Genomic DNA, 25,417 nt, shown 5'->3' with positions numbered 1-25,417 from the left:
TTTTTGAATGTTAAAAACCTGTTGGGGGCAGACTGTTGGAAAAGATGGTTCTATTGAATATTTTGTGTCCAAAATGTTTTCTGAATAAATGAAAAGCTTGTGGAATTGCTTTTAGTCAAAATAGCTGTCTGAAAGGGTTAAACTTTGAGAATAGTGTACACTTTGTTTGTTGTTATCATATTCAATCTGTGTTTGATACACATAAACCCTTTAAGTGTCTTAAACCTCTGCTTTGTTTGTGCAGATAATTTCCTCACTGCAGTACAGCATGGTGTCATACTTGTGTGGCTTTCCTTGAATGCACTCAGTACAATTAAATAGAAACCAGAGGAATAGAAGCTTTTGAAATCGTGGCCAATGTTAAAAAGCATTATGAGCTTATAAAAGAAGAATCTGCTGCGGCTTATATATTACATGAAGTGAAATCATTACAGAATACAAGATTTACAAGGATGATACCAGAACTGCGAGGGTACAACTATCAGGCAAGACTGAACAGGCTGGGGCTCTTTTCTCTAGACAAGAGAAGACTGAGAGGTGACCTGATGGAGGTCTTTACAATTATGAAGGGGTTCGATGGGGTAGAGAAGATGTTTCCACTTGTGGGGGGAGTCCAAAACTAGGGCCCATAAATATAAGATAGTCACTAATAAATCCAGTAAGAAATTTTTGACGTTTAACAAAATTGTGGATAATGGGTTCAGCAGAAAAAGTGCATGCACATCAATTATTTTGATTTGAAAAATCTTCAATATTATAATCTACAGAACCAAATTACACTCTATGCAACACTTGACTGTGTGCCTGCTCTTACTGTTTTCACTGTTTCATACCATATGGGAGGAACTTAAGTGCACCTGCAAACATTTATGGTCAAATTAGGAAACTATCTAGTATGTAGGCAAAAGGTGCTTCTATTCATTTTTTCTGCAAATGTAAGTTGGACTGTTGAACTGACATGTATGGAATATATTTCTTGATTTCCTTAAAATAAAATAAAAAATCAGCTTTTTGATGCTGTTCTTACAAGCAGAAAGTCCCAAGACCTCGTCTGGCTCTGAATGGTGTTGGAGGCAAAAGTGCTACAGAGATCCTGCGGCATTTAGAGTAAGTAACAAGATCACAACAGACAGAATTGCCAATTTGAATTAAGGATGTGCAGGCTATAGTGAAAGGGATTATCGATGGGTTCATCTGAAGGCTGTACGCCTTGAATGAGCCTGAAAGGAATGCTCAAAGGGAGTTACTCATGAATTTGTAAATGGGACCCTAGCAGTGCCCCTGGCAGTTTTTTGTATTAAAACTTTTATTCGCTGACCTAAACTGATGCGAGTTCAACGTTGTATTGTGTGTGTTTCATTGTGTGCCGTTGTCTTACCACGGTCACTATTTACAGCTCCCCTCCCCTTTCCTGGTGGTTTTTGATGCTCAAGAGTTGCTCTATATGAAACAGAATGACTCTTTCTCCTCTAGCAGCCCATTCAAGCAGCAGATTCACAACGTAGTTGAAGCCATTGTCCTGTAGCTAATCACAAATTGCACCAAGGTGCTGTACCTGGTCAGTCTGCTAGCCAATCAAGCTGCCAGCCTGCAGTCTGTCTACATCAAGGTTTTGAAGACGAATACCCAGTTTACCTTGCAGGGTACCTTTAATGGTAAGTGTGGCATTGGAAGCAGTTCTATAGCATTATTGGCCTCTTTGACCAAGCTTTTGGTCATCTGCCCTAATTTCTCCTTATGTGGCTCGGTGTCAAATTTTTTGTCTGATAATACTCCTGTGAAGTGCCTTGAGATGTTTTACTATGTTAAAGGCGCTATATAAATACAAGTTGTTGTTAATGACATGGCACATGTGCTACAGAGGCTCTGAAATCTTCAAGGGCAGAGTGGGAGTTTTGCTGCCTGCCAGGGACAGTGCAATGGCCAGCTTCTGCGGAGTTGGTACAACTGGTGCACAGCAGAAGTATGATTTTGATGTCAACATAAGGATTCTTCCGTTGAAAGTCAGAAGCCACAATAATAAAGTTGTAAACATGACTTTATAATGAGCGCATGTGCATTTGTTACACTGAATTAGCTCTGCAGTGTTAACTGGATGAATTCAGCTCCACAGGAGCATTGCAGGATTGTTATTGTTGAAAATGATTCCATAATAATAAACTGTGTCTTAATATAAAGTACACGGAAACAACATTTTAAATCTGGCCTAAGGTTCTGTCATGCTGGATTATGGCCATGAGTCAAAACAATCTCAGGGACTCAGGCTCTTTGCTTTTTGTATGTTGAGGCTCCCGGCAGAGACTTCCCCCTTTGACCTAATCCCAAATGGGTTTGCTTAACGGAGTTCTTTTTTCCTCATCTCATGTTAATGCATCTGGTTATGTGGCAGCAGGCAGTACGAACAGTGCTGATCCAGATATTTGTGAAATGAACTCAGTTAAAGCAGATTTTGTACCATGTCCCTTAGAATTGCTCACCCTTGCACGAATGTGAGCGTCCTTTCAGGAGCATCATGAGTGATGGTATGAAGAACATCCAAGCTTTTAACTATAGGGAACAATGCTCCGTAGAATTGAGAACACGAACAAAAAGTAGATACTGGCGGTAAAACATTTGGGATTTGGTAAATGACAACAAACCTTGTAAATTCTGTACTGATCAATCATAATATTGCAATATAGTACTGTAAACATAAGGTTGTGGCTAAATGTAAATTTAATATAACTTTAGTTACCAACAAGCACTCTTTTGTGTCTTTTTAATGCAGGAAAGGAGGGACTATAGTAACATATGGTGGAATGGCAAAACAACCTGTCACGGTTCCAGTGGTAAGGAAGTCTGTCTGTTTAAAGTGTAAATTCCCATTTTTGTCATCTGTGGATGATTTCCTCTGGTCTCTGTGCAGTGGCATGGTAAACAAATGCAGGAGGATTTCTTTCTAGTTAAACTGTAAATCTGTTCTTTTTCAATGATTTTGCTTGAAATACCAGCCATTTATTTACAGAGGCACAACACAAAACGGCCAGGGAAAATCATCCCCACTGGTCTCCTCAGAGCAAGCAGCAGCTTTGGCTGAAAAGGCAAGCAACCTGCTTCCCGACCTCAAACAGTGGTACTCTGAACTAACTGATAAGATGCATAAGACCAACGTAAGGAGGACTCTCTCACTGACGTTTAGCGCCTTCTGCTTGACAGCTTGCTGCTGTAAGGCAGGTCTAATTGGGAACTCAATTGGAGGGAGTCTGTTGAATCTTATTTATATTTATATTTTGGATTTTTATCTTAATGTAATTTCATTTCACCCAGGTAAAATGTCTGATTGTGAAGAAGGTATCTTCCTTTTTCTATAATAGCAAAATACTGCGGATGCTGGAAATCTGAAACAACAACAGAAAATGCTGGAAATACTCAGCAGGCCATGTAGCATCCGTGGAGAGAGAAACAGAGTTAACGTTTCAGGTCTGGGACCCTTCATCAGAACTGGAAAAAGCTGGAGATGTAACAGATATCAAGCAGGTGCAGAGAGAGGGGGTGGGTGGTTAGGAGGGGAGGAAGGAATTGAAAGAACATCCTGTACTTTTGTAAGAGGCAGGAAAGATAAAATGTTGCAAATGGGAATGGCAAAAATCATGCTGCATGAGAAATGGGGGCAGGGATAATTATCTGAAATTGTTGAACTCAATGTTGAGTCCGGAGGGCTGTAAAGTGCCTAATCGAAAGATGAGGTGCTGTTCCTCGAGCTTACGTTGAGCTTCATTGGAACAATGTAATCGGCCGAGGACAGAGAGATCAGAGCGGGAGTGAAGCGGTGAATTAAAGTGACAGGCGACCGGAAGCTCAGGGTCACCCTTACGGACTGAACGGAGGTGTTCCGCAAAGTGGTCGCCCTATCTGCGTTTGGTCTCCCCAATGTAGAGGAAACCGCATTGTGAGCAGCGAATACAGTATATTAAATTGCAAGAAGAACAAGTAAATCGCTGTTTCACCTGGAAGGGGTGTTTGGGGCCCTGGACAGTGGGAAGGGAGGAGGTAAAAGGGCATGTGTTGCATCTCCTGCGCTTGCACAGGAAGGTGCCAGGTGAAGGAGAAGGGCTGTTGGGGGTGATTGAGGAGTGGACCAGGGTGTTGCGGAGGGAGTGGTCCCTTCGGAATGCTGAAAGGGGAGGTGAGGGGAAGATGTGTTTGGTGGTGGGATCACATTGGAGGTGGCGAAAATGGCGGAGGATGATCCGTTGAATGTGGAGGCTGGTGGGGTGAAAGGTGAGGACAAGGGTAACCCTGTCATGGTTCTGGGAGGGAGGGGAAGGGGTGAGAGCAGAAGTGCGGGAAATAGAACGGACACGGTCAAGGGCCGTGTCAACCACAGTCGAGGGGAATCCTCGGTTGAGGAAAAAGGAAGACGTGTCGGAAGCACTGGTGTTGGTGAAAAATAAATTCACTCGAGTCTGACTTAAAGTAAAAGTACACAGTTTATTAACAGAACGTTCTGGGAGAAGACCATAGACCCCGCGGTCTAGTGATACCCTTCTCGTTCTCTCTTGGTTGGTACAGCTTTTTATTCCATTTTCATCCAATCACATTGTATTACAATAATCACCTGATCACATATGGCTTATTTATTCTTTTCAGTATTAGTCATGCTTGTGTGGTTAAAGGTTAGTTACATCTTACTATGCCTTTGGTCACAGGTCAAATTCCCATGACCCCTATATTCTGCTGTGTCTATAAATTTCGCTAAAGCAGCACATTTCTTAGCGCTTACTCAGAAAGCCTCTAGACTGTTCTTTTTACATTAAACACACGCATTCTGGTCCCGCAGCTGCGTCTTATCTTCTGCACACTGTCCTTGTACAAGACCTGCAAAAGTAGCACTTTCCCAGTATGTACTGTTTTAGTTCTGCTTTTTCACATAAGAAAGTAAACATACAAACATAGAAACATAGAAGATAGGAGCAGGAGTAGGCCATTCGGCCCTTCGAGCCTGCTCCGCCATTCAACGAGATCATGGCTGATCATCCAAACCCTAGCACCCGGTCCCTACACCGACAGCCATCCCACACAAGCCCTATCCCCGTAACCCCACGTATTTAATCCCCCCTAACACTAAGGGCCAATTTTTTTATCATAGCCAATCAACCTAACCCGCGCACTTTTCCAGTCTGTACTGTTTTGGTTCTGCTTTTTCACATAAGTCAGTTGTTATTGTGAAACTTCTTATCGCCACCTGGTTCCTTTTAGCTCTTGCTCATCTGCACATGACCCCCCACTCCTTTGTTCTGATTTTAATTCCGCTGGCACCACTTAATTAGTGGTTACCTCGGTTGTCTGAATTCTGAGGGGGTTCATTTTAACCCCTTCAACTGGTATGGAAGGTGGCATCGTCAGAACAGATGCGACGGAGAAACTGGGAGAATGGAATAGAGTCCTTACAGGAAGCGGAGTGGGAGGAAGTGTAGTCCAGGTAGCTGTGGGAGTCGGTGGGCTTGTAGTGGACGTTTGTCGAAAGCCGATCGCCAGAAATGGAGATGGAGAAGTCAAGGAAGGGAGGGGAAGAGTCGGAGATGGACCATGTGAAGGTGAGGGAAGGGTGGAAATTGGAAGTAAAGTGAATGAACTTATCTAGTTCAGGACGAGTTCATTCACTTTACTTCCAATTTCCATCCTTCCCTCACCTTCACATGGTCCAAACACCTCCGTTCAGTCCGTAAGGGTGACCCTGAGTTTCCGGTCGCCTGTCACTTTAATTCACCGCTTCACTCCCGCTCTGATCTCTCTGTCCTTGGCCTATTACATTGTTCCAATGAAGCTCAACGTAAGCTCGAGGAACAGCACCTCATCTTTCGATTAGGCACTTTACTGCCTGCCGGACTCAACATTGAGTTCAACAATTTCAGATAATTACCCCTGCCCCCATTTTTCATGCAGCATGATTTTTGCCATTCCCATTTGCAACATTTTATCTTTCCTGCCTCTTACAAAAGTACAGGATGTTCTTTTAATTCCTTCCTCCCCTCCTACCCCCCCCCCCCCCCCCCGTCTCTGCACCTGCTTAATATCTGTTACATCTCCAGCTTTTTCCAGTTCTGATGAAGGGTCCCAGACCTGAAATGTTAACTCTGTTTCTCTCTCCACGGATGCTGCCTGGCCTGCTGAGTATTTCCAACATTTTCTGTTGTTGTTTCAATCTTCCTTTTTCTGTCTGGGCTTGATTGAGTTTATCCTGATACATTAATGTTACATTGGGATTCCACAGTGAATGGTGCTGCTGAAAGAGCCAATAGCCTTTCCTAATGTAATTCATGAAGCATGACTGATTGAAGGAACAATAATCTAACAGACAATAGTACCAAGAAAGGTTTTCCAATTTTTCCCCGCTCCTCACCTGGTGGATTACAGTTTGGCTGATGCTAGCATCTCTCCAGTGAATTCTTTGTGTGTGCACCTAAACAGTGAGTGTTGGCTGTGTATTTAATTGTGGGTATCACAGCAGTATCAATCCTGTCCTCATCCAGTGTCTACCATGTGTACTTCCAGCAGGAGATGCTAAATAGCCATCATAAATGAGAACCCTGAACAGTTGCTTTTTTCCCCCCTCTTTCCTAACCCGGGATTCCGAGGCTAATTTTAGCATGCCTACTGTTACAAATTTAGCGTTTACCTCATATTCTCTTGGGTACAGTAGTGCTAGTTATTCCCACATAAGTGGTTTGAGCTTCTTGTGTTTAGACGTGTTAATATCAAACTGTACAATAATGTAAACCAGGGGTGTAACATTAGGACTCCTGGTGATCTGAACTGGATATTGTGTATTTTGCACGGACATTCACGTGTGCTTCTCTAGTATTTCCAAAGGTAGACTGAAAAACATTTGATAAGATGAGGCCAGATGCAAATCATTAAGCTCCTTTATTTCACAGACAGAATAACAGTCAAAGCAAACTCAGCTTACTTGGCACAATCACACTTCCATCCTCAAAAACATGGAAAGAAGTAATCAACTGTGCACCCTGTCCCTTTTGTGGCTGACTTTTTTTGGCATTACCTTGCTTTCAGACTACTTACAACTTCAAAAACTGACCTGCATTTTTTAGCTTGCAGCTCTGAGCCAAGGGCTGTGTCTCATGGTCCTTTGTTCAAAACCGGACTGTCCCCGTACCCCGCTGTCCCTTTTTCTCTGTTAATTCTGGACCGAGGAAGAAGAGCAGTGCCCCTGACATCTTCCGGTGCGGAGATTTGCACCTATCAACCAAACAGATGATTCTCTCTCCCAGGAGTATATCCTCCGCAGAGACTTCATACCAGGCCCTCATTAATCGAATCGGCCTCACCTCAATGGGTGCGAATATTTATTTGTCCACCTAAGATGAGTTGATCAAATGCTTAATGTTCCTGTTTATCCCTGTTTGGCTAATGGGTCTGGGATGAGACAATATATCCTCGTATCAGTTTGAAATAGTTTGAGAGTTATGACATCAACAAGCTGGCTTAATACACATTTTCCAATGCCTGCAGCCTGAGGCCTTTCTTTTTAAACCTGTGCAAATTTACTTTGTTTTAAAAAACAATTCTTCAGCTTAACTCAGTCCCAAAATCCTTTCCGTGAATTAAATAAAACTGATCAAAAGTCACACCTACCATAACCCACTGAGGTGAGCTAAGGGCAGACTAGGAATTGACCTTCCAGACTGTATAGCGCTCAGCCTCAAGCAGCCAATTCTTATAGGAAGAGGTGTAAGCCATTCAGGCCTCAAGCCTGTTACACTATTCTATCATAGAATGATACAGCTCAAAAGGAGGCCATTTGGCCCATCATTCCCTTGCCGGCTCTTTGTTAGAGCTATCCAATTAATCCTACTCCCATGCTCTTTCTCCATGGTCCTGTCATTTTTCCCCCTTCAAGTATTTATCCAATTCTCTTGAATATTGCTATTCAATCTGCTTTCACCACCCTTTCAGGCAGTGCATTCCAGATCACAGCAACTCGCTGTGTAAAAAAAAAAAAAAAGTTTCCTCATGTCGCCACTGGTTACTTTGTCAATCGCCTTAAATCTGCGCCCTCTGGTTACTGACCCTTCTGCCACTGGAAACAGTTGCTCCTTATTTACTCTATCAAAACCATTCTTGATTATCAACACCTCTATCAAATCTCCTCTTAACCTTCTCTGCTCTAAGGAGAACCACCCCAGCTTGTCCAGTCTCTCCTCATAACTGAAGTCCCTCATCCCTGGTACCATTCCAGTCAATCTCTTCTGCATCCTCTCCAAGACGTTGACACCCTTCCTAAATGTGGTGCCCAGAATTGAACACAATACTCCTGCTGAGGCCTAACCAGTGTTTTATAAAGGTTCATTATAAGTTCCTTACTTTTTTACTCTATGGGGGAAAAATTGGGTGGCTTTGCGCCTCGCTTTCGTGCCCCTTGGGGCACAAACGGGGCGCAAAGCACCTAACGCCTGGGCGTGGCGCCGCTAACACCTCCCGCGAAATTCAGCAGGAGGTCAGCGGCGGCGGTAGCTGCGCCTCCAGCGATGACGTCATCGCGTGCGCAGCGCCCCGCTCGCGCCCCCTGATCTACTGCCGGACGCTATGTCCAACAGGGTCAGGGTGCTGTGTTTGCAGCCGTGGCGGTGCAAATTAAAGGGCAGGTGCCGGGTAGCCATTTTTTTTGGGCCGCCTACAAGCACCTGCCCCCTTTCACTTTCTCCTGCGGGGTGCCGGCCGTGATCGGTCAGCCCGGCACTCCTCCAGCAGGGCCCCGGTGCGCGCTGCGCTGGGTCTCTCCCCTTTAATCAGGGGAGGGATGCCTGTAATACCGCGGCGCTGTTGCACGTAGTGCCGCGATATTGAATGGTGGCGCCCCAAGAGGGAGGGGGAGCGCTTCCAGTCGCACGCCCGCCTCCTGCTTGGGGTGCTACCATTCAATTTCCAGTGTGGGGTTGCTAACTTTTTTGTGGTGCTAAAAGTAGCGCCTCGGCGAAGTTAGTGCCCCAAAGAGGGCGCGACCCAATTTCTCCCCCTATGCCTCTATTAATAAAGCCAAGGATCCCATATGCTTTTTTAACAGCTTTCTCAACTTGTCCTGCTACCTTCAAAAATGTGTGTACATACACCCCCAGGTCTCTCTGTTCCTGCACCCCCCCCCCCTTTAAAATTGCACCATTTAGTTCATATTGCCTCTCCTCATTCTTCCTACTGAAATGTATCACTTCACACTCTCTGCCTTAAATTTCATTTGCCATGTGTCTGCCCATTTTACCTGTCTGTCTATGTCCTCCTGGAGTTTGTTACTATCCTCCTCATTTACTACATTCCCGAGTTTCGTATCATCTGCAAACTTTGAAATTATGCCCTGTATACTCAAGCCCAGGTCATTAATATATATCAAAAAGAGCAGTGGTCCTAATACCAACCCATGGGGCAACACCACTGTATACTCGCCTCTGGTTTGGAAAAACAACCGTTCACCGCTGCGCTCTGCTTTCTGCCCCTTACCCAGTTTTGTATCCATGCTGCCACTATCCCTTTAATCCCATGGGCTTTAATTTTGTGAACAAGTCTGTATGAGGTACTTTGTCAAACGCCTTTTGAAAGTCCAGATACACAACAACAACCGCACTACCCTCACCAACCCTCTGTTACTTCATCAAAGAACGCGATCAAGTTAGTCAAACACGATTTGCCTTTAATAAATCTGTGCTGACTTAAATTTATTAGCCCATACTTTTCCAAATGCCAATTAAAATTGTCCTGGTTTATTGCCTCTAAAAGTTTTCCCACCACTGATGTTCAGCTGACTGGCCTGTAGTTGCCGGGTTTATCCCCCTCCTTTTTTCAACAGGGGTGTAACACCTGCAATCCTCCAGTCTTCTGGCACCATCCCCATATCCAAGGAGGATTGGAAGATTGTGGCCAGAGCCTCCACAATTTCCACCCTTACTTCTCTCAGTAACCTAGGATGCATCCCATCCGGGCTGGTGACTTTTATACTTTGAAGACTGCCAACCTTTTAAGTACCTCCTCTTTATCTATTTTGATCCTATCCAATATCGCTACTGCCTCCTTTACTGCCCCATTACAGCATCCTCTTCTCTAGTGAAGACAGATGCAAAGTACTCATTTAGTACCTCAGCCATGCCGGCATGGCTATCAAGTCCGCATGTCAAATCCGTTGATGTCTAGCTGAATTCTACTCTGAGAATTATCTACTCTGTAGATCTTGCATCTTTCTGTAATTTGCCTGCAAATTTGCTCCTCTATCTCCTTCCCACTATTAGTTCATAGCTGGTTTGTATTTCAACTCCATTTACCCACCTTTGCTCCATATTCCTTGATACACTTACCTAACAAAAAAACTATAGATCTCGGTCCTGAAAATTTCAATTGACGCAGAATCCACAGCCTTTTTGGGAGGAGCGTTCCAGATTTCAACTACTGTACCCTTTGTGTGAAAAAGGTACTTCCTGATTTCACTCCTAAATGGCCTAGCTCTACTTGTAAGATTATGTTCCCTTGTTCTAGATTCGCTCACCAGAGGAAATTGTTTCTCTGTATCTACCCTATCAAATACATTTATAATTTTAAACACCTCTATTAGATTGCCCCGCAACCTTCTAAACACAAGAGAATTCAAACCAAGTTTATGCAACCTGTCCTCACAGTTTAACCCTTTAAGTTCTGGTGTTTCTGCGCTGTATTCCTGCAAGGCCAATATAAAGTATCATTTCCTCAGTTTTGTATTCCAACCCCCTTGAGATAAAGGCCAACATTCCATTGGCCTTTTTGATTACTTATTGTACATGTGCACTAGTTTTTAGTTATCTGTGTACAAGGACACCTAAATCCCTTTGTGCCTCCACAGCTCCTGGTCTCTCGCTATTAAAAAAAGAATTGATTTGTCTTTCTCGAATTCAAAGTGGGTGACCTTATAATTCCCTACATTGAACTCAATCTGCCACTACATTGAACTCAATCTGCCATTGTTTTTCTTGCTCACTTATTCTGGCTATGTCCAATGTTCCCTCCAAGCTGCAAGGCTACGCAGTAATGGGAAAGGTCCTGCGCAGGCCGCTCACCGGCTTTTCCACAAAAATTTAAAGGGACCGCGCAGTAAAAGAAAAGGCCACGCAGAACAAAGCACAGCTTACAGGGAACATTGGCTATGTCCAACGTTCCTTCTCTGCCAGTCCTGTGCAGCCTGGGATCGGCTTTTTTAATGTTAAGTTTTGCGCATGCACTTAAGGGGGCTACACACCCAAAAAAAAGAGGGAACATTGGCTATGTTCCTTTATAAATTTCTGTTCCCATCCCCACAATTAACTTAATGTCATCTGCAAACTTGAATAAACAGTTCTCTATTCCTTCTTCCAAGCCATTGACCAGAAACTTAACTGGACCAGCCACATAAATGCTGTCACGACAAGAGCAGGTCAGAGGCTGGGTATTCTGTAGCGAGCGAATCACCTCCTGACTCCCCAAAGCCTTTCCACATCTACAAGGCACAAGTCAGGAGTGTGATGGAATACTCTCCACTTGCCTGGATGAGTGTAGCTCCAAAAACACTCAAGAAGCTCGACACCATCCAGGACAAAGCAGCCCATTTGATGGTTTTGAAGAGGTGGAGGGAAAGATTGCAAGACAGATGAAGGAGTTTAGGGAGGGAGTTCCAGAGATGGCTGAAGGCTGTGCTGCCAATAATTGAATGGAGATGGGGAAAACTATGAGAAGCCAGAGTTAGATAATGCAACACAAAATGCAATAAAAATATTTGGGTTGGGGTGATGTTTATAAACCACTAAAGCTTTGCTCTTTCAGTTTCTGTCATCACCTGATACCCTCCATTAGATTATAGCCTGGAACACAAACTAGGAATCTTATTTTCTCTACAATTTTTAGACGAAAGGAAGGAGTCTAACGACATTTAAGTTTAATTGCACTGTTGTGCCTCAATTTTGTGTCTCCCAACTCCTCAACCCATACTGCAATGAAACTCCTGTGTTCCAACCAACTTTACTTCTCTGCTTCCTAAATTGCCGTTAAGTTTTGCTGTTTAAGTATAAATAATATAGAATCAAAATATATTTTTAAAAGCATAATGCGTTACTTCAAAATGGAGACTCAATTGCGTAAACACACCTGGTCCAAAAATCCTTTCCCTCTAATCTCGTTTCACCTGAAGACTACATTTGGTCTTGACTCTGTATGCAACGTCACGGGAGATCAACTAGTCTGTTTAAAAAATATTTCCCTATTTTCCCCATTCTTTTCCTGAAGGTGCTGACCCTTGCTAGGGTACAGTTCCATTGGCAGCAGTTACCCTCCAGTATGTCACCCAAATGGTTGTTGCTCTTTGTGTTCAAGCCCAGGTACAGGTAGACTATCCTTTATCCGAAAACCTCGGGACCAGCCGAGTTTCGGATAAAGGAGAATTTCGGATTTCGGAAGGTGGGTCGGCGGGGGTCCGCGGGGGGGGGGTCGGCGGGGGGTCGTGCACACGATTTACGCTGACGCTCAGCGTAAGGGGGTCGGCGGGGTCCGCGGGGGGGTCGGCGGTTGTCGGGGCCGGCTGGGTCCGTGGGGGGGTCGGCGGGGGGTCGTGCGCACGACTTACCCTTTAACCGAACTTCCGAAACCGGAACCCTCTAAAAACCGAAGGTTTTTTCGTTCGTACGCACGACTTACGCTGAACGAAAAAACCTTCGGTTTTTAGAGGGTTTCGGTTTTCGGAAGTCCGGATGAAGGGTAGTCTACCTGTAGTGAATATCAGCTGTTTTACCATGAAGGGAATCACAGGTAAGCCTCATCCTGTTCTCACTTGACGTCCACATTCACACTTTACAGGAGGGTTGAATAGGGACTGGGCTTGAACCTGGGACTGGACTTGCATGGCTTAATACCACAGCACGCGTTGCATTTATCCACTAAGCATCATCTATCAAAAGAGTACCGATACTGGTGCTGTCTCTTTGTGTATTCTTGGATATTAATTTAAAGCCCCTGTGTTGTCTGTTTTGCCTGCAACCTAGAAAATTGATGACTAAACAGCCTTGCGTGATGTCACTATTCAGTTTCATCATCATAGTCACATTAGTGGTTGTGCATGGCCAGCAGTGCACTCCCGCTGTGCCCAATATCCTTCAGCTACTTGCCGTACTGGAAGCAAGCCTGGACCCACTGCTGGATACTTAATTACCAGGCAGAAATATTAATATATTTATTCAAGTTTATTTTCATGGTGAAAATCTTTTGAACGTGAAAATGTTGTTTGGATGGTTCAGTGAAGTAGTTGTGTTTGGAGATGAAAAACTGCTTCACTTCATGACTTAAGAGCCCATCATAATTTGTTGGAGAGAGTGCCCTTAGATACATAGGAAGAAAAATGCAGTTGTTTGCGCCTCCCGTTAGCGCCTTAAGAGGGTGCTAATTGGGGCACAAAGCAACTAGAGGCCGGGTGCGGCGATGTTTGTGGCGCTCGTGAAATTAACTAGACATTTTGCGGTGGCGCTAAACACTTCCGCCACGGTCTCCTGCGCCGGCAGATTGTGACGTCATTCGAGTGCGCAACGCCCCGCTAGCGCCCCGGACCGGATATTGAGTGGCGCCCCTGCCTTACCGCCTGCCGCTAGCAACGACATTTTGAGGGGAGCGTTATGCTGTCAGAAAGGGACTAGGGGGGCGCTATTTAAAGGCGACCTTTTTTTGTCGGTGACATTTTTGCACCACGCAGTCAGAGAGAAACTGACTTCTGGAGAGATTCAACGCTGTGTGAAGGAGTTTTGAGTACTGAGCAGCACTTTGCAGGTTCATTTTGATTTGCCCTTCCTTGCTTCGCCAGCGCTCTGAGGTAGCGCCTCACTCCTTGACGTTTGCGCCTTAAGACAGGTGTGAAGCGCCTGATTTAGCGCTCCAATCACCTCGGGGGGCGATAAAAGCCAAGTTTGCCGTCGGAGGCAATAATTAGCGCCAGGCGCTGAACTTTGTGCACGGCCGATAACGGCGCCTCAAACGGGGCGATACTGAATTTTTCCCCCTTGATCTTCAGATATCCTTAATGAACAAATGGAGGCTTTGGATCCTGATGTGAGCCAGCATGTAACACTTTCATCTGCTGTGTAACCTCCCATCACCAAGATACTAAAGTGGTTCTTGTGCTGCATTTATGTTGCATCCCTGCTGCCGACAGCAGCCCTGATGTCAGCAGCAGCGCCCATAAGTAAATGAGCCAGCGGCACTACCTCAAGAGATTCCAAGAGCCACCAATATACACGTTGGACAACTACCTATAATGAACAAAACCTTGATGTGCCAAGCAGTTTGTTATAAGTGGGTTGCGCAGTAGTGTGATCTTGAAATTGAGCTTTTCATTGCCTAGATCTAATTTTATTATGTATGTAACTCAAGTTCAGAATGCCTGCAGTAGTTTGTATAGAATATGAGGTTCAGCGCAATCATTTTTTAAACTTTTTTTTAAAAGCAAAGTTGGGTTCACATGATGCAATTCTGAAGCTTCAGTTTACTGAATATGCAAAACGTGGCAAATTCACCTCAATTAATCTTCTTTGTTGTCCTTGTGTTGCTGTCCGCAACCTTGGTGTCATATTTGATCACAAATTGAGCTTCCTACCTCATATTCGTCCTGTCACTCATTTCCACCTTCGTAATATTGGCCCAGAGATTCGTGTAGCGCGCCGGCAGTTGAAGCCTGGGCCTGCGTGGATTTCCTGTCTGTGGCCCGGTTCAGCTCCCGGCACGCTGTGCTTGCATGATCCAGCGGCGTACTTAGTGCGATGCGTCGGCTAGGATCACGTGAGCACTGGACAACCAATCGGAGGATGCAAAAGTTAATTCATGAGTTTGACAGTAAGAACTGTCAAACTCATGAAAACTCCGGGCGCCCAAAACAGTACTTAAACTTGAAATAAAAAAATTTTTAAATCACACTATTTAAATGAACTATAAATAACTATTTTAAACAATAATTTAAATTTTTGAAAAAATAATTTTGTAAAAAATCGGGGCTAAAAATACACTTACCTTACTGTAAAGTCTTTAAAAATAATGGGCCAGAAATTGCTGAACGGGGCTTGCAGCCCCGTTTTTGCACTTACCCCGCGCTCCTGCCGATCAGCTCCAGGGACGCCTGCACTTGCTGAAACAGAAAGAAGAATCCCGGGCAGCGTATGACGTCACGCCGCCCAGGAGTGCAGCCAGCGCGAAGCCAGGAGCGTGCAGTGCAAGTGAGACACGCCCCTTGAGGTCTCAGTTTCACTGGACACGCCCCCAATGTTTCTGTCAAGCTGCTAAGCATTTTTACATGCAAAGCAGCAGTTTAAATAGGTTTTTGGAAATTTTTTGAAGATTTTGGTAACTTTTATAAACTTTTTAAAATGTTTACATTATTTTGAGTAATCTGAAGTAGTTTTAAAGAGAATTAAAGCAATTTAAAGACTTTTAAAAGCCCTAAAAGAATTTTTTAAATTCCATTTATTTATTTAGCAATGTCGTCGTCATACGTGTCTTCACACTGTTCCCTTTGGGGAACTGTATGAAGTGGTGGAAGGATTTATGGCCATGATTAACGCTCATTCCGTGACCATAACCATCTTTGAACCAGCCATTAGGGCGGTTAGTCCTATGGCGGGAGGGTTTTACGGGCTCCCACAAGCTATACAAGGAGGGGGGGGCCACCCACACCCACGGACGCAAATATCCCACTGGATGTCAACCCAGAATTTAGAGCCGGAGCTCCGACTCCACTTGCTGGGACTGTCTGGAGCGGGGTTCGAAACCCTACCCTGATCTGGCCCAGCGGCGGAGATCCTACTGCTATGACAAAGGCCCAATCCGATTAGCAACGTGAAATGGCAGCATAGGGCTCCAGTCACGGGGAGGGAAAAGGCGCAGGAAACGTATGGGTGTCACCTTTTGTGCGGAGTGGACCTTTTGCGTAGCAGTAAGCATCCCCGCCGCTGGGCCAGAAGGAGTAGGGTTTTGAACCCCACTCCAGACAGTCCCGGCAAGTGGAGTCGGCGCTCCAACTTTAAATTCTGGGTGGACATCCAGTGGGATACTTGCGTCCGTGGGTGTTGGTGGCCGCCCCCCCCCCCCTCAGATGGGTTGTGGGAGCCCGTAAAACCCTCCCGCCATAGGACTAACCACCCTAATGGCTGGTTCAAAGATGGTTACGGTCACGGAATGAGCGTTAATCACGGCCATAAATCCTTCCACCACTTCATACAGTTCCCCAAAGGGAACAGTGTGAGGATACGTACGATGATGACCTCTTGCGCAATGCACCTCCTTGGACCCTCAGTCGCAGATGCGAGGGGGCAAGTCGTGCAATTGTTAAATTTTTCATTTTATTGACATGTAAAATGTTGGCCCAGTAATTCCCTTCCAAATGCGCGAGTACGGTCGGGGTACTTACCCATCTGGCTGGATGAAATGCCGGTTTTCAGCATGCACAGTGCATGTGGGGAAAACCGGCATTTCCTGTCCTCTGAACGAAGGGGTTCAGAGGCAGAACGCGTGCGACTGCACAGGCAGCGCGTGCGCAGTATAATTCGCCGCTTTCATTAATGCTTTCAGTGAGGTCAAGTCATTACAACTTACACATGAAAAAAGCATGGGTACAGTTGCTCCAGAGGCTGCGGAGGAAGATATTTATTATCGTGGAGCTTCTGAAAGTATGTATGTCTGTATATATTCCTTTGCATGTTAAGTATATATTCCTTTACTTATGTGTATGAATGTATTATTTAATTATGACTTTCAGAGAAAGTAACTTATTGGAAAATCATAATTAAAAACATACATTCATACACATTAGTAAAGGAATATAAAACATACATACATATACGTAAAGGAATATATGTGGACATACATACATAACTCATTCTCACATTCCATTCACACAGCCACAATTGCTCCTTCTACCTACCGTTCTGAAAACGCTTTTTAAAAAAAAAAAAAAAAAAAAAAATTTAACTTTAAAACTTACTTAAAATTTCTTAAAATAACTTCCCTCCCTTTCCCAAACAAAAATATTGCATTTCTGAAGCTCCACAATAAAATATATCTTCCTCCGCAGCCAATGAACAACTTTACACTTGCTTTTTTCAAGTGTAACTTCTAAGGACTTACCCTCACTGAATCCATCATTGAAATCCACAAAGTTCACTGCGCAAGCGCTGCCTGTGCAGTCGCACGCGCTGTGAATAGACCTCGGGTCTGGAAATGCCGGCGTTCCCCGCATACGCTGTTCCTGCTGAACGCCGGCATTTCCAACGGCCAGATGCGTGAGTACCCCGACCGTACTCACGCTTCTGGCCGCGAATTTCTGGCCCATTAAACCTGTGGAAAAAAAATTCTAATTTTAATTAATAGACCACTTACCTTTTAAAATTAAGTCCTTACGTCTGCTTTTTTAAAGTGTAAAAAGTGGAGGCCTTCACGCACGGGCAAACCTGGAAAAAAAAAAGGAAGTTCAACGCGCACGCGCAGACTCCTGCGCGCACGTGTTTGACCTCTGAACCCCTTGGTTCAGAGGATCGGAAATGCCGGTTTCCCGCGCATGCGCTGTGCGTGCAGAAAACCGGCAATTCCATCGGTCCCACACGTGAGTACACGGTGCTTACTCGCGCGTTGGGACACTAATTTCTGGGCCATTGTCTATCTCCGTCTTTGCCTCAGCTTATCTGCTGCCGAAACCCTCATCCATGCATTTATCACCTCTAGACTTGACTATTCCAACGCATTTCTGGCCAGCCTCCCTAGTTCTACCCTGCATAAACTTGAGGTCATCCAAAACTCTGCCGCCCGTATCCTAACTCACACCAAGTCCCCGCTCACCCATCTCCCCTGTGCTTGATGACCAACATTTGCTCCCAGTTAAGCAATGCCTCAATTTTAAAATTCTCATCCATGTTTTCAAATCCATGCATGGCCTTGCCCCTCCTTATCTCTGTAATCTCCTCCAGCCCTATAATCTCCCTAGGCCTCTGCGCTCCACCTGTTCTGACTTTTTGAACATCCCTGATTTTAATTGCTCCACCATTGGCGGTCGTGCCTTCAGCTGCCTAGGTCCTAAGCTCTGGAATTCCCTCCCTGATTCTCTCCACTTCTCTTTCCTCCATTAAGACGCTGTTTAAAACCTACCTCTTCGACCAAGGGATGGTCAATAAATGCTGGCCTTGCCAGCGAAGCCCACATCCCATAAAAACAAATTTTTAAAAAAGCTTTTGGTCATCTGCCCTAACATCTCCTTTTATGGCTCAGTGTCAAATTTTGTCTCTTTGATAACGCTTCTGCACTATATAAATATAAGTTGTTGTTGCTGTGGTTTGCACTTCAAAAATATCTAGGCAGCCTGAGAGCAGACATTATGGGCTCGATTTTCCAAGCCCCGAGGAGGCGGGAGTGGTGGGAAAATTGCAGAATCGGGGGGCAGGAACCCATCCCGCCCCCCAACCCGCCTCCGTGCCAATGTCCTAGGAGTCGGGTACCCGACCTGTGCTGGGAGCCGCCTCCCCGAGGTGGGAAGGGGATTAGTGCCAATTAACTGCCTGTTAACAGATAGTTAACGGGCAGTTTTTTGCCTAATCCCTATTTTTAGCCCTGAAGTGTGGGCTGTCCGATGGCTCCGAACCACGCCAAGTTACGAGGCAGACCGTCGGTCTGCAGGGGTTGGAGGGGTCGAGATGTCCGTTGTGCAGGTGAGTGGTGGGTGCATGTGTGCAGAGGTAAGTGTGTGAGGTAAGTGTAAAGTGGTTTAATAAGTTTTACTTACCTTTACTTTCTCCTGCAGGTTTCCTCCCTTCAGGTCTCGGGAGTCCCTCAGCTCACCGGCACAGAAAGCAGAATGGCCGCTGAACTGTCAAAAGCTGCAGCCTCTGCTTTCTGGTCTGGAGAGCTCGCTAACTGAGTCTGAGTAGAAGGACTCAAGTTAGAAGACAGATTGTCGGTGTTTGAGAGCTTCACAGAGCTGTCAAATGCTGATTTTTCATCTGTCAAAAGCTCTTGACAGATGAAATGTCAATCACTGACGTCACCAGTAACCAGGTGTCCCTTAATTGGCCTGCTGAGCCCGCTGGGCGGGCTTAACAAGGGCAAGCAAGGGAAATTTGCGTGGGTTGGCCACAAGTCGATGGAGGCAGGGCTACAACCCAAAAAGTAGGAGTCCCACCTCCAAATGCTCCCCATTGACAAAATCAAGCCCTATGTGTGATTTCGGCTGACAGGATGACATGAATGCCCAATTGCATGACTACCAAAGAAAGCACTGTAAAGGGGGTCTGTTTACTACGAGTGGACTGCATACTGGCATTTGTAATAAATAACATCTGCAGTACACTCTTTAATTATCTACTTGTCCATTTTAAACAAGAGAGAGATGTTTAGTTCAGTTGTATCTGGAACTCTTGCATTTCTTCTATGGTTTTGACCATAATAACACAGAAGTAATGTAACTGCGCCTGAACTCTTGTTAGTTTGGGATTTGGTAACAACTTTGAGATCACCTCGAAGACCTGTACCTGTAGTGCAAAGTCAGTTTCTAAACTTTAAAGTTAAAATTAAAGTTTAAAAAGAACCTTCCACTGAACAGCTTGTAAGCTAACATTAGACAAGAGCTATGAGAGGAAAGAGTTTTTCTAACATTAAAAATGTCATGTACGTTTAAGTACACAAAGCTTTGCTCTTCCTCAATTTGACAGTAGTGCAGTGCAGCTAGTACAACTCATCATTGCCCATTTGTGCCACTTTGAAAATTGTTCTGCTTTAAGACACTCCGGTGCAGTATAAAATACCTATCGAGTGTTATCGATGTTTGATTGCAACAAATACAGGAAATGTACCATGCAAAGTGAATTTAATTGAGGCAGAATATGTTTCATACAGCCGGTGAGGGAAAAAGCATTTCAACACTTTTTATATGCTGTTGCCTTTTACAGAGTCTGAAATGTCAAGAACATTGCTTTGATCAATAGAGACCGAGTAGCATTTGGGGGAGGATTTCTGTTTAACAGTTTTGATAAGTTTGAAATTGAACTATCCAGGTGCTGACCCTTTCAAATGGTTTAAAGAATTACCCTTTTCATAGTTCATAGTAAATTGCCTGTGGCATTGCCCACAGTCAGTTGAGCAATATCAGCTTATTTTAACATGGTGGCAAAGTTGGGAGACTTCAGAAACTTGCTCCACAGAGCCTCCCAGTGCTCAGAGCCTGCAGCTACATTATCCCAGTTGACATAGCAAAATTTACAATGGCAAATGTTGACCGAGCAATTTACAATGGTAAATGTTGACCGAGCAATTTACAATGGTAAATGTTGTTGTAAAGTGTGACCAAAAATCATGGTGACAGGAAGCAAAGTTCTGGACGGGAAATATGCAACATTTTTAATAATGTATAAATATGTATTAGCATTTTTCCAGAAATTTCCACAGATTTTAAATTTTAATGAGCTGCTGGCCAGCTCTGTTTCACGGGAAAAATCCATTACAGCAGCTTTTGTTGTCGGGATCTTTCGCTTAATTTTCCTTCCTCCTCTCTGGAAAGTACTGGCTCTTCCTGAGTTATGATTCCACAGGTGCTAACAGCCTCCTATTGTAGCCATTCTTCATCTGTGAACTTGGACAGTGATTTGGGAGACCAATTGAGTATGGACAGCATCCTAACCAAGCCTGATGCTGCCTGCACCTGATATCCCTACAAATACCAGCTGGGGTCACCAGATAGTGGTCAGGAGAAGGACCCAGCCGCCCCCCCCCAAACCCAAGCTCAGGCACCCTGGTGCCAATGTGATGTGTCAACTATTGCCGTCTAGCTGAGACAAATTAACTCTGCACAGACTGGGAATCAGATATGGGACCTTCCAGTCTTATTGGCTTTGAATAATGCACGCATTGCATATATCCACTGGATCATCAGGGGCGTTATTGTGTCTGTGTCAAGTCCCAAATAATTAATTCCACACCATCATTTCAAAATATTGTACTTAATCTAATCAGGATACTGATGTTGGGATTTTAACATTTCTTACTTTTTTCTAGAGTGCACTTATTTTCAAAGATGTTAAAGTCTGTGGGTTCTGGGTGACACAGTGGAAACGAGACCATGGACATGGTGAGTAGAACTTTGAAGCTGAAATCTGTATCAAGGGTTTTGTGCAGGTTGATGACTTGAATTCTGTTGTTGTTTCGAATGACAGGAAAAGCTTATAATGGGATGTCCGGTTTGGCTATCCATTTGATGGCTTCCTGAGATGCCGAATGGAGAAATGAGGTGCTTCCCGCAACAGATCTTAATTGGCAAGTTGATGTGTTCCATTGTCTGGGACTCATGACCACAGTCATCTTCCACTTGTGGAGCAGGTGGCTGCATTGTCATACCCTGTGCGGATTCAGTTGAGAGCTGTCCACTGTCTTCGCGGGAGGTCGAAGCCAGGGACCTCTGCTGTTGGGTCAGTGATGAGGTGTTGGTTCTTTATGCTGCATGCGTCCCACGATTCTGTCTATCTGGATAGTGGGTCAATTCCAGCTGCATGAATATTGGCTGCTGTTTCCCAGAATGGCCAGCGCAATTTTAAGCGCTTTCGGCGTGCCTTTTCCAAGTCTTCATGAATGGGATGGTCGATTTTGCTCATGATTTTTTCCATCTCACGGAGCACGGTGGCGTTGTGGCGAATAGCAGACGGGGCAATGCGGGATAGCACTGGGAGCCACTAAACTGGAGTGGACTTGAGCATTCCTGACACTGTCCTCATGGTGGCATTTAGCTGCACGTCCACGATCTTTGTGTGGCGGCTGCAGGACCATGAGGCAGAGCAGTACTCTGCAGCAGAGTAGACTCGGACCACTGTTGCAGTGCGAAGTGTTCTGGCTGTGCTCCCCCATTACCTTCCAGTGAGTTTCCGGACCAGGCTCACCTTGGTTTTTACTTTTTGGCCGGTGTTGGTGAGATGAGGCCGATAAGTGAGAGCCCTGTCCAGGATGACACCCAGGTATTTTGGGTGCGGTTCATGGGTAAATCGCCTTCTGCTGAAGGAAACGTTGATTTCTTTTCCGACGCATTGTTGTTCAGATGGAACACTGACAACTGTTTTCTCTGGATTGGGGCAGAGAATATCTCTGCGTGAGATATGATAAAGTTGCCAAGGAGTTGTAACAATGAAAACCCTTTGTTATATGAGCTGGATGCTGTGATCTCATGTGTCCTTCCACACACACTTCTCCTATCGTCCAAAAGGAGAACTGATTAGCTCTTTAGTGAGACAAGGCTGTATGTAAATCAACAAACTGGTTTATTTTACCATTTTCAAGCGAAGATATTGAGTAACATTTATAGTTAATCTCGCCTCATTTTGACTTAATTCAGCAAACCTCCTCGTAGTATAGGGAAAAAAAACGGCGCACTATACCTGTTAGCAATCTAAATTAGCTTCTCAGGCCAAGGTTTCCTCTGGGACTGGTCAGTTCTATCAAAAAGAGGGATTGTCAACTCCCTACATCTACCAAAGCAGATCTTCTTAAATGACTAGACCATGTGTTCCTCTTTTCTTTTGTTCCCTAATTGGACGGTAAGTCAAAGGTTTGACCCCTGACCAGGGTTTGGCCAATAGGGCTGCTAATTAAACCAGCTACTGCCACTCCTTGAAACTAACTCATGGTGAGCTCCAATGGATGGGGCATTTCAATTGCTAATGTGTAAATGTTTACTGGGTTTTTGTTTTACAAACCGCCATTGTCTCACACAATCTGGATAGATACTTAATTTGAACTCTAATCCAACTGACCTGTGAATTTAGCCTTGACAGAAACATTTAGTAGCATTTTAATGTAAATCATACCAAGATCCTTCCATGGCCAAATAGCCGGAAATCCCAAAATGTGACAATGCCTTAGTGCCACAGTGTATAATGCATTGAACTACTGAGCCATCAGGGGAGCTCTGGATGTTTCTTGTAGCTTCAGAGAAGTGGATCATGCTAATGGATTTAAGTCCAACTCCAGTAGAGTTGCAGAACTTTAGACTTAACGATTGTATGTTATCATAATTACCTTTTCACTGATAGTTTCCATAAAGTAGCAATTGATAGTCTATGCATTTGTGAAGTTAAAACTCCTTTGCGGCATTATATATGGTGCAGATTGGAACGTAACTTTCAGACTGATGATAGCCTGTATGAACATGTCCAAATCGCTTCAATAATGATGCAAAACTGCTGATTTTATTTCGAGCTGTTTAGTAATGTTTGTGATGAGGAGTAAAATGCAATAAAGGTTCATAGTGAGCAAAGGGTCCATGGTAAGCAGAACGTAACATACAATAAGGGCCCATGGTAAGCTCCTACTTCCATACTGCTAGGTGCAAGAATAGGAACACTGGTTCTTTGAGTGCTTTGCATTTTAATTTAAACCAATGCATTTTATGGTCATCAGTAGCAATTATGTAATAGAAACAGAAAATGCTGGAAACACTCAGCAGTTCGGGCAGCATCTGTGGAGAGAGAGACAGAGTTAATGTTTCACTTCGATTACCATTCATCAGAATTGGAAGATGGATCTGTGTAACACCATTTTAAACTGTTGCAGTAGTCTGGAGTTTCAGTCAGACTCGATGCTTCTTTACATACTACACTGTGCTTTTAGCTTTAATATTTGACCAGTGTTAGGGATTACATCATCATCGTGCTCCATCAAAGGTCTATTTCTCCCCCTCCCCACCCAGACAGATGCAGAGCACCCGAAGTGTGCTGTGTCTGTAAAGGCCTCTCTGCCCGGTTTTGGTATGCTAGGCCATTAGCTCCTCTCTAGCTTGCAACCGCACCGCCCCCTCCAGCTATCTGATCTGACAAGGGTCCTGATCAAGTCACACCACCAGTATTTCAGTGTGTCCCATTGGTGTATTGGTCAGATACTGAGGCTGGAGAGCTATCAGCACCTCATTTCGTCAATACTGTTAGGCCAGTACCTATTGCACTCACAGGCCGAGGTCCACTCACTAAGAAAAGCCTGGATATCCAAGGGGAACTGGAGAGAGTGGAGGCCTGCTGTAGCGGGTTTCCGTCCATTTTCTTCTCCATAGCATCTGAACATTCCCAGGAAGTGTAAAGAGGAAAATCATTTTTTCTCCCCTAATTTCTTGGTGTAATGCACTAGTATAGAAAACTGCAATCTTCATGTCTGATTTAAAGCTGCGGTTCTGTTTTGTCAGACTTGCTGCAGAAAATGATCTCCCAGCTGTGCGACTTCATTCAAGAAGGGAAGCTGATGGCGCCAGTTTGCAACGAGGTTCAATTCCAGGACTATCAAACTGCCCTCAAAGCTGCTACAACACCGTTTATATCCAGCAAGCAGATCCTAATCATGTGACTTTTTCAAAAAACTGTAATGAATCTATTACGGAATTACAAATCATGATATTCTCTTCAGAAAGGCAGAGAGGGGAAGCTGTTTCTTCAGCTTCTCTATTCAATCTTGTCTGTGAAATATTAAGGCTAATCCACCATATCTTAATTTTCATAAAGCTATCTATAGAAGTGCGTGGTTGGTGTTTGAAATGGACTGGGTCTTTGCAATGTATATATTAAAACAGCACTGGCTATCATGCAAATGGTGTCACTTTCTCTTACTCTCTTTTCTCTGTCTAGACAGCAGCTCAGTGATAAGAGTCTGCTATAATTGGACAAAATAGGTTTAGTACTGGAAGGATGTGAGGAGGATGTGTGATCACCACCACCACTAACGAAGACTGCTGTGTTTGAAAATAACTATATATTGAATCAGAACGCAAAGATTAAATGGTTTTGAGTTTGTAACTGTTTATTCAGTTTTCTCCCCTCCCCTCTGAAGGTGCTGACTTTTGCTAGGGTAATGATCCCAAAGGTGCCAGAGACCCTTGGGTATCTCTTAAGTGTGTGAACCGAGATAATGAATCTCAGCTGGCTGCTCATGCTGTAGGCCACTCACTCATACAACAGGGCATCCAACAAAGGTCCCTGGTTCGTGATCAGGAACTCTGGCTGTTTGTATTCCTCTCCCTAGCTCAAGGTCGCTGAGGCCAATTCCAGTTCCACCACCACAGCCCCAGGTGAGATCAGTTCACTCAGCTCTGGGATAGATATTCTGGTCTAAATGATTGTTGGCATATGGATCTTGGGTAATTCAGCTTCCAAAAGGTGTTCATGCTTCGTTCATTCAATATGAGGGGTGGGGGCTGATGTAAGAAAACTACTAGGCACTTGGTCTAAGCGTTAAACAAAGCTTTTATCAACTGTTTTACAACATGGAGGTCTAGTTGTGTCCTTCACTAAAGAATGTCCTGCGCAAGCTGGGCCCGTGCCCGAATATTTATACTCTCCCTGGACAGTGCCACCCGCAGGCTGCTCAGTATTATTTCATAAGTCTTTCTTTCATGAAT

The 25,417-nt window shown here is 44.5% G+C and overlaps 1 protein-coding gene across 5 annotated transcripts in view; it reads left to right on the top strand.

The window, feature by feature from the left end:
* Positions 1–24,610, top strand: part of mecr (mitochondrial trans-2-enoyl-CoA reductase) — a 107,920-nt gene extending 83,310 nt beyond the window's left edge. For 2 of the 5 annotated variants that reach the window (XM_085962899.1, XM_085962895.1), the window contains 4 exons: positions 1,031–1,107; positions 2,768–2,828; positions 21,049–21,121; positions 24,212–24,610. In XM_085962899.1, the coding sequence (XP_085819025.1) occupies positions 1,031–1,107; positions 2,768–2,828; positions 21,049–21,121; positions 24,212–24,369 (369 nt within the window). In that variant the 3' untranslated portion in view covers positions 24,370–24,610. Of the gene's footprint in view, positions 1–1,030; positions 1,108–2,767; positions 2,829–21,048; positions 21,122–21,206; positions 21,476–24,211 lie in introns of those variants that run through there. The other 3 variants (XM_085962896.1, XM_085962897.1, XM_085962898.1) reach the window with 3 other exon arrangements.
* The last annotated feature ends 807 nt before the right edge of the window (positions 24,611–25,417 follow it).

This window comes from Somniosus microcephalus, chromosome 20 (genome assembly GCF_052327205.1).
Source record: "Somniosus microcephalus isolate GS21.2 chromosome 20, FLI_Smic_1.0, whole genome shotgun sequence".
In the NCBI taxonomy this organism is placed as follows: Eukaryota; Metazoa; Chordata; class Chondrichthyes; order Squaliformes; family Somniosidae; genus Somniosus; species Somniosus microcephalus.
This window is presented reverse-complemented; position numbering and strand designations above follow the sequence as displayed.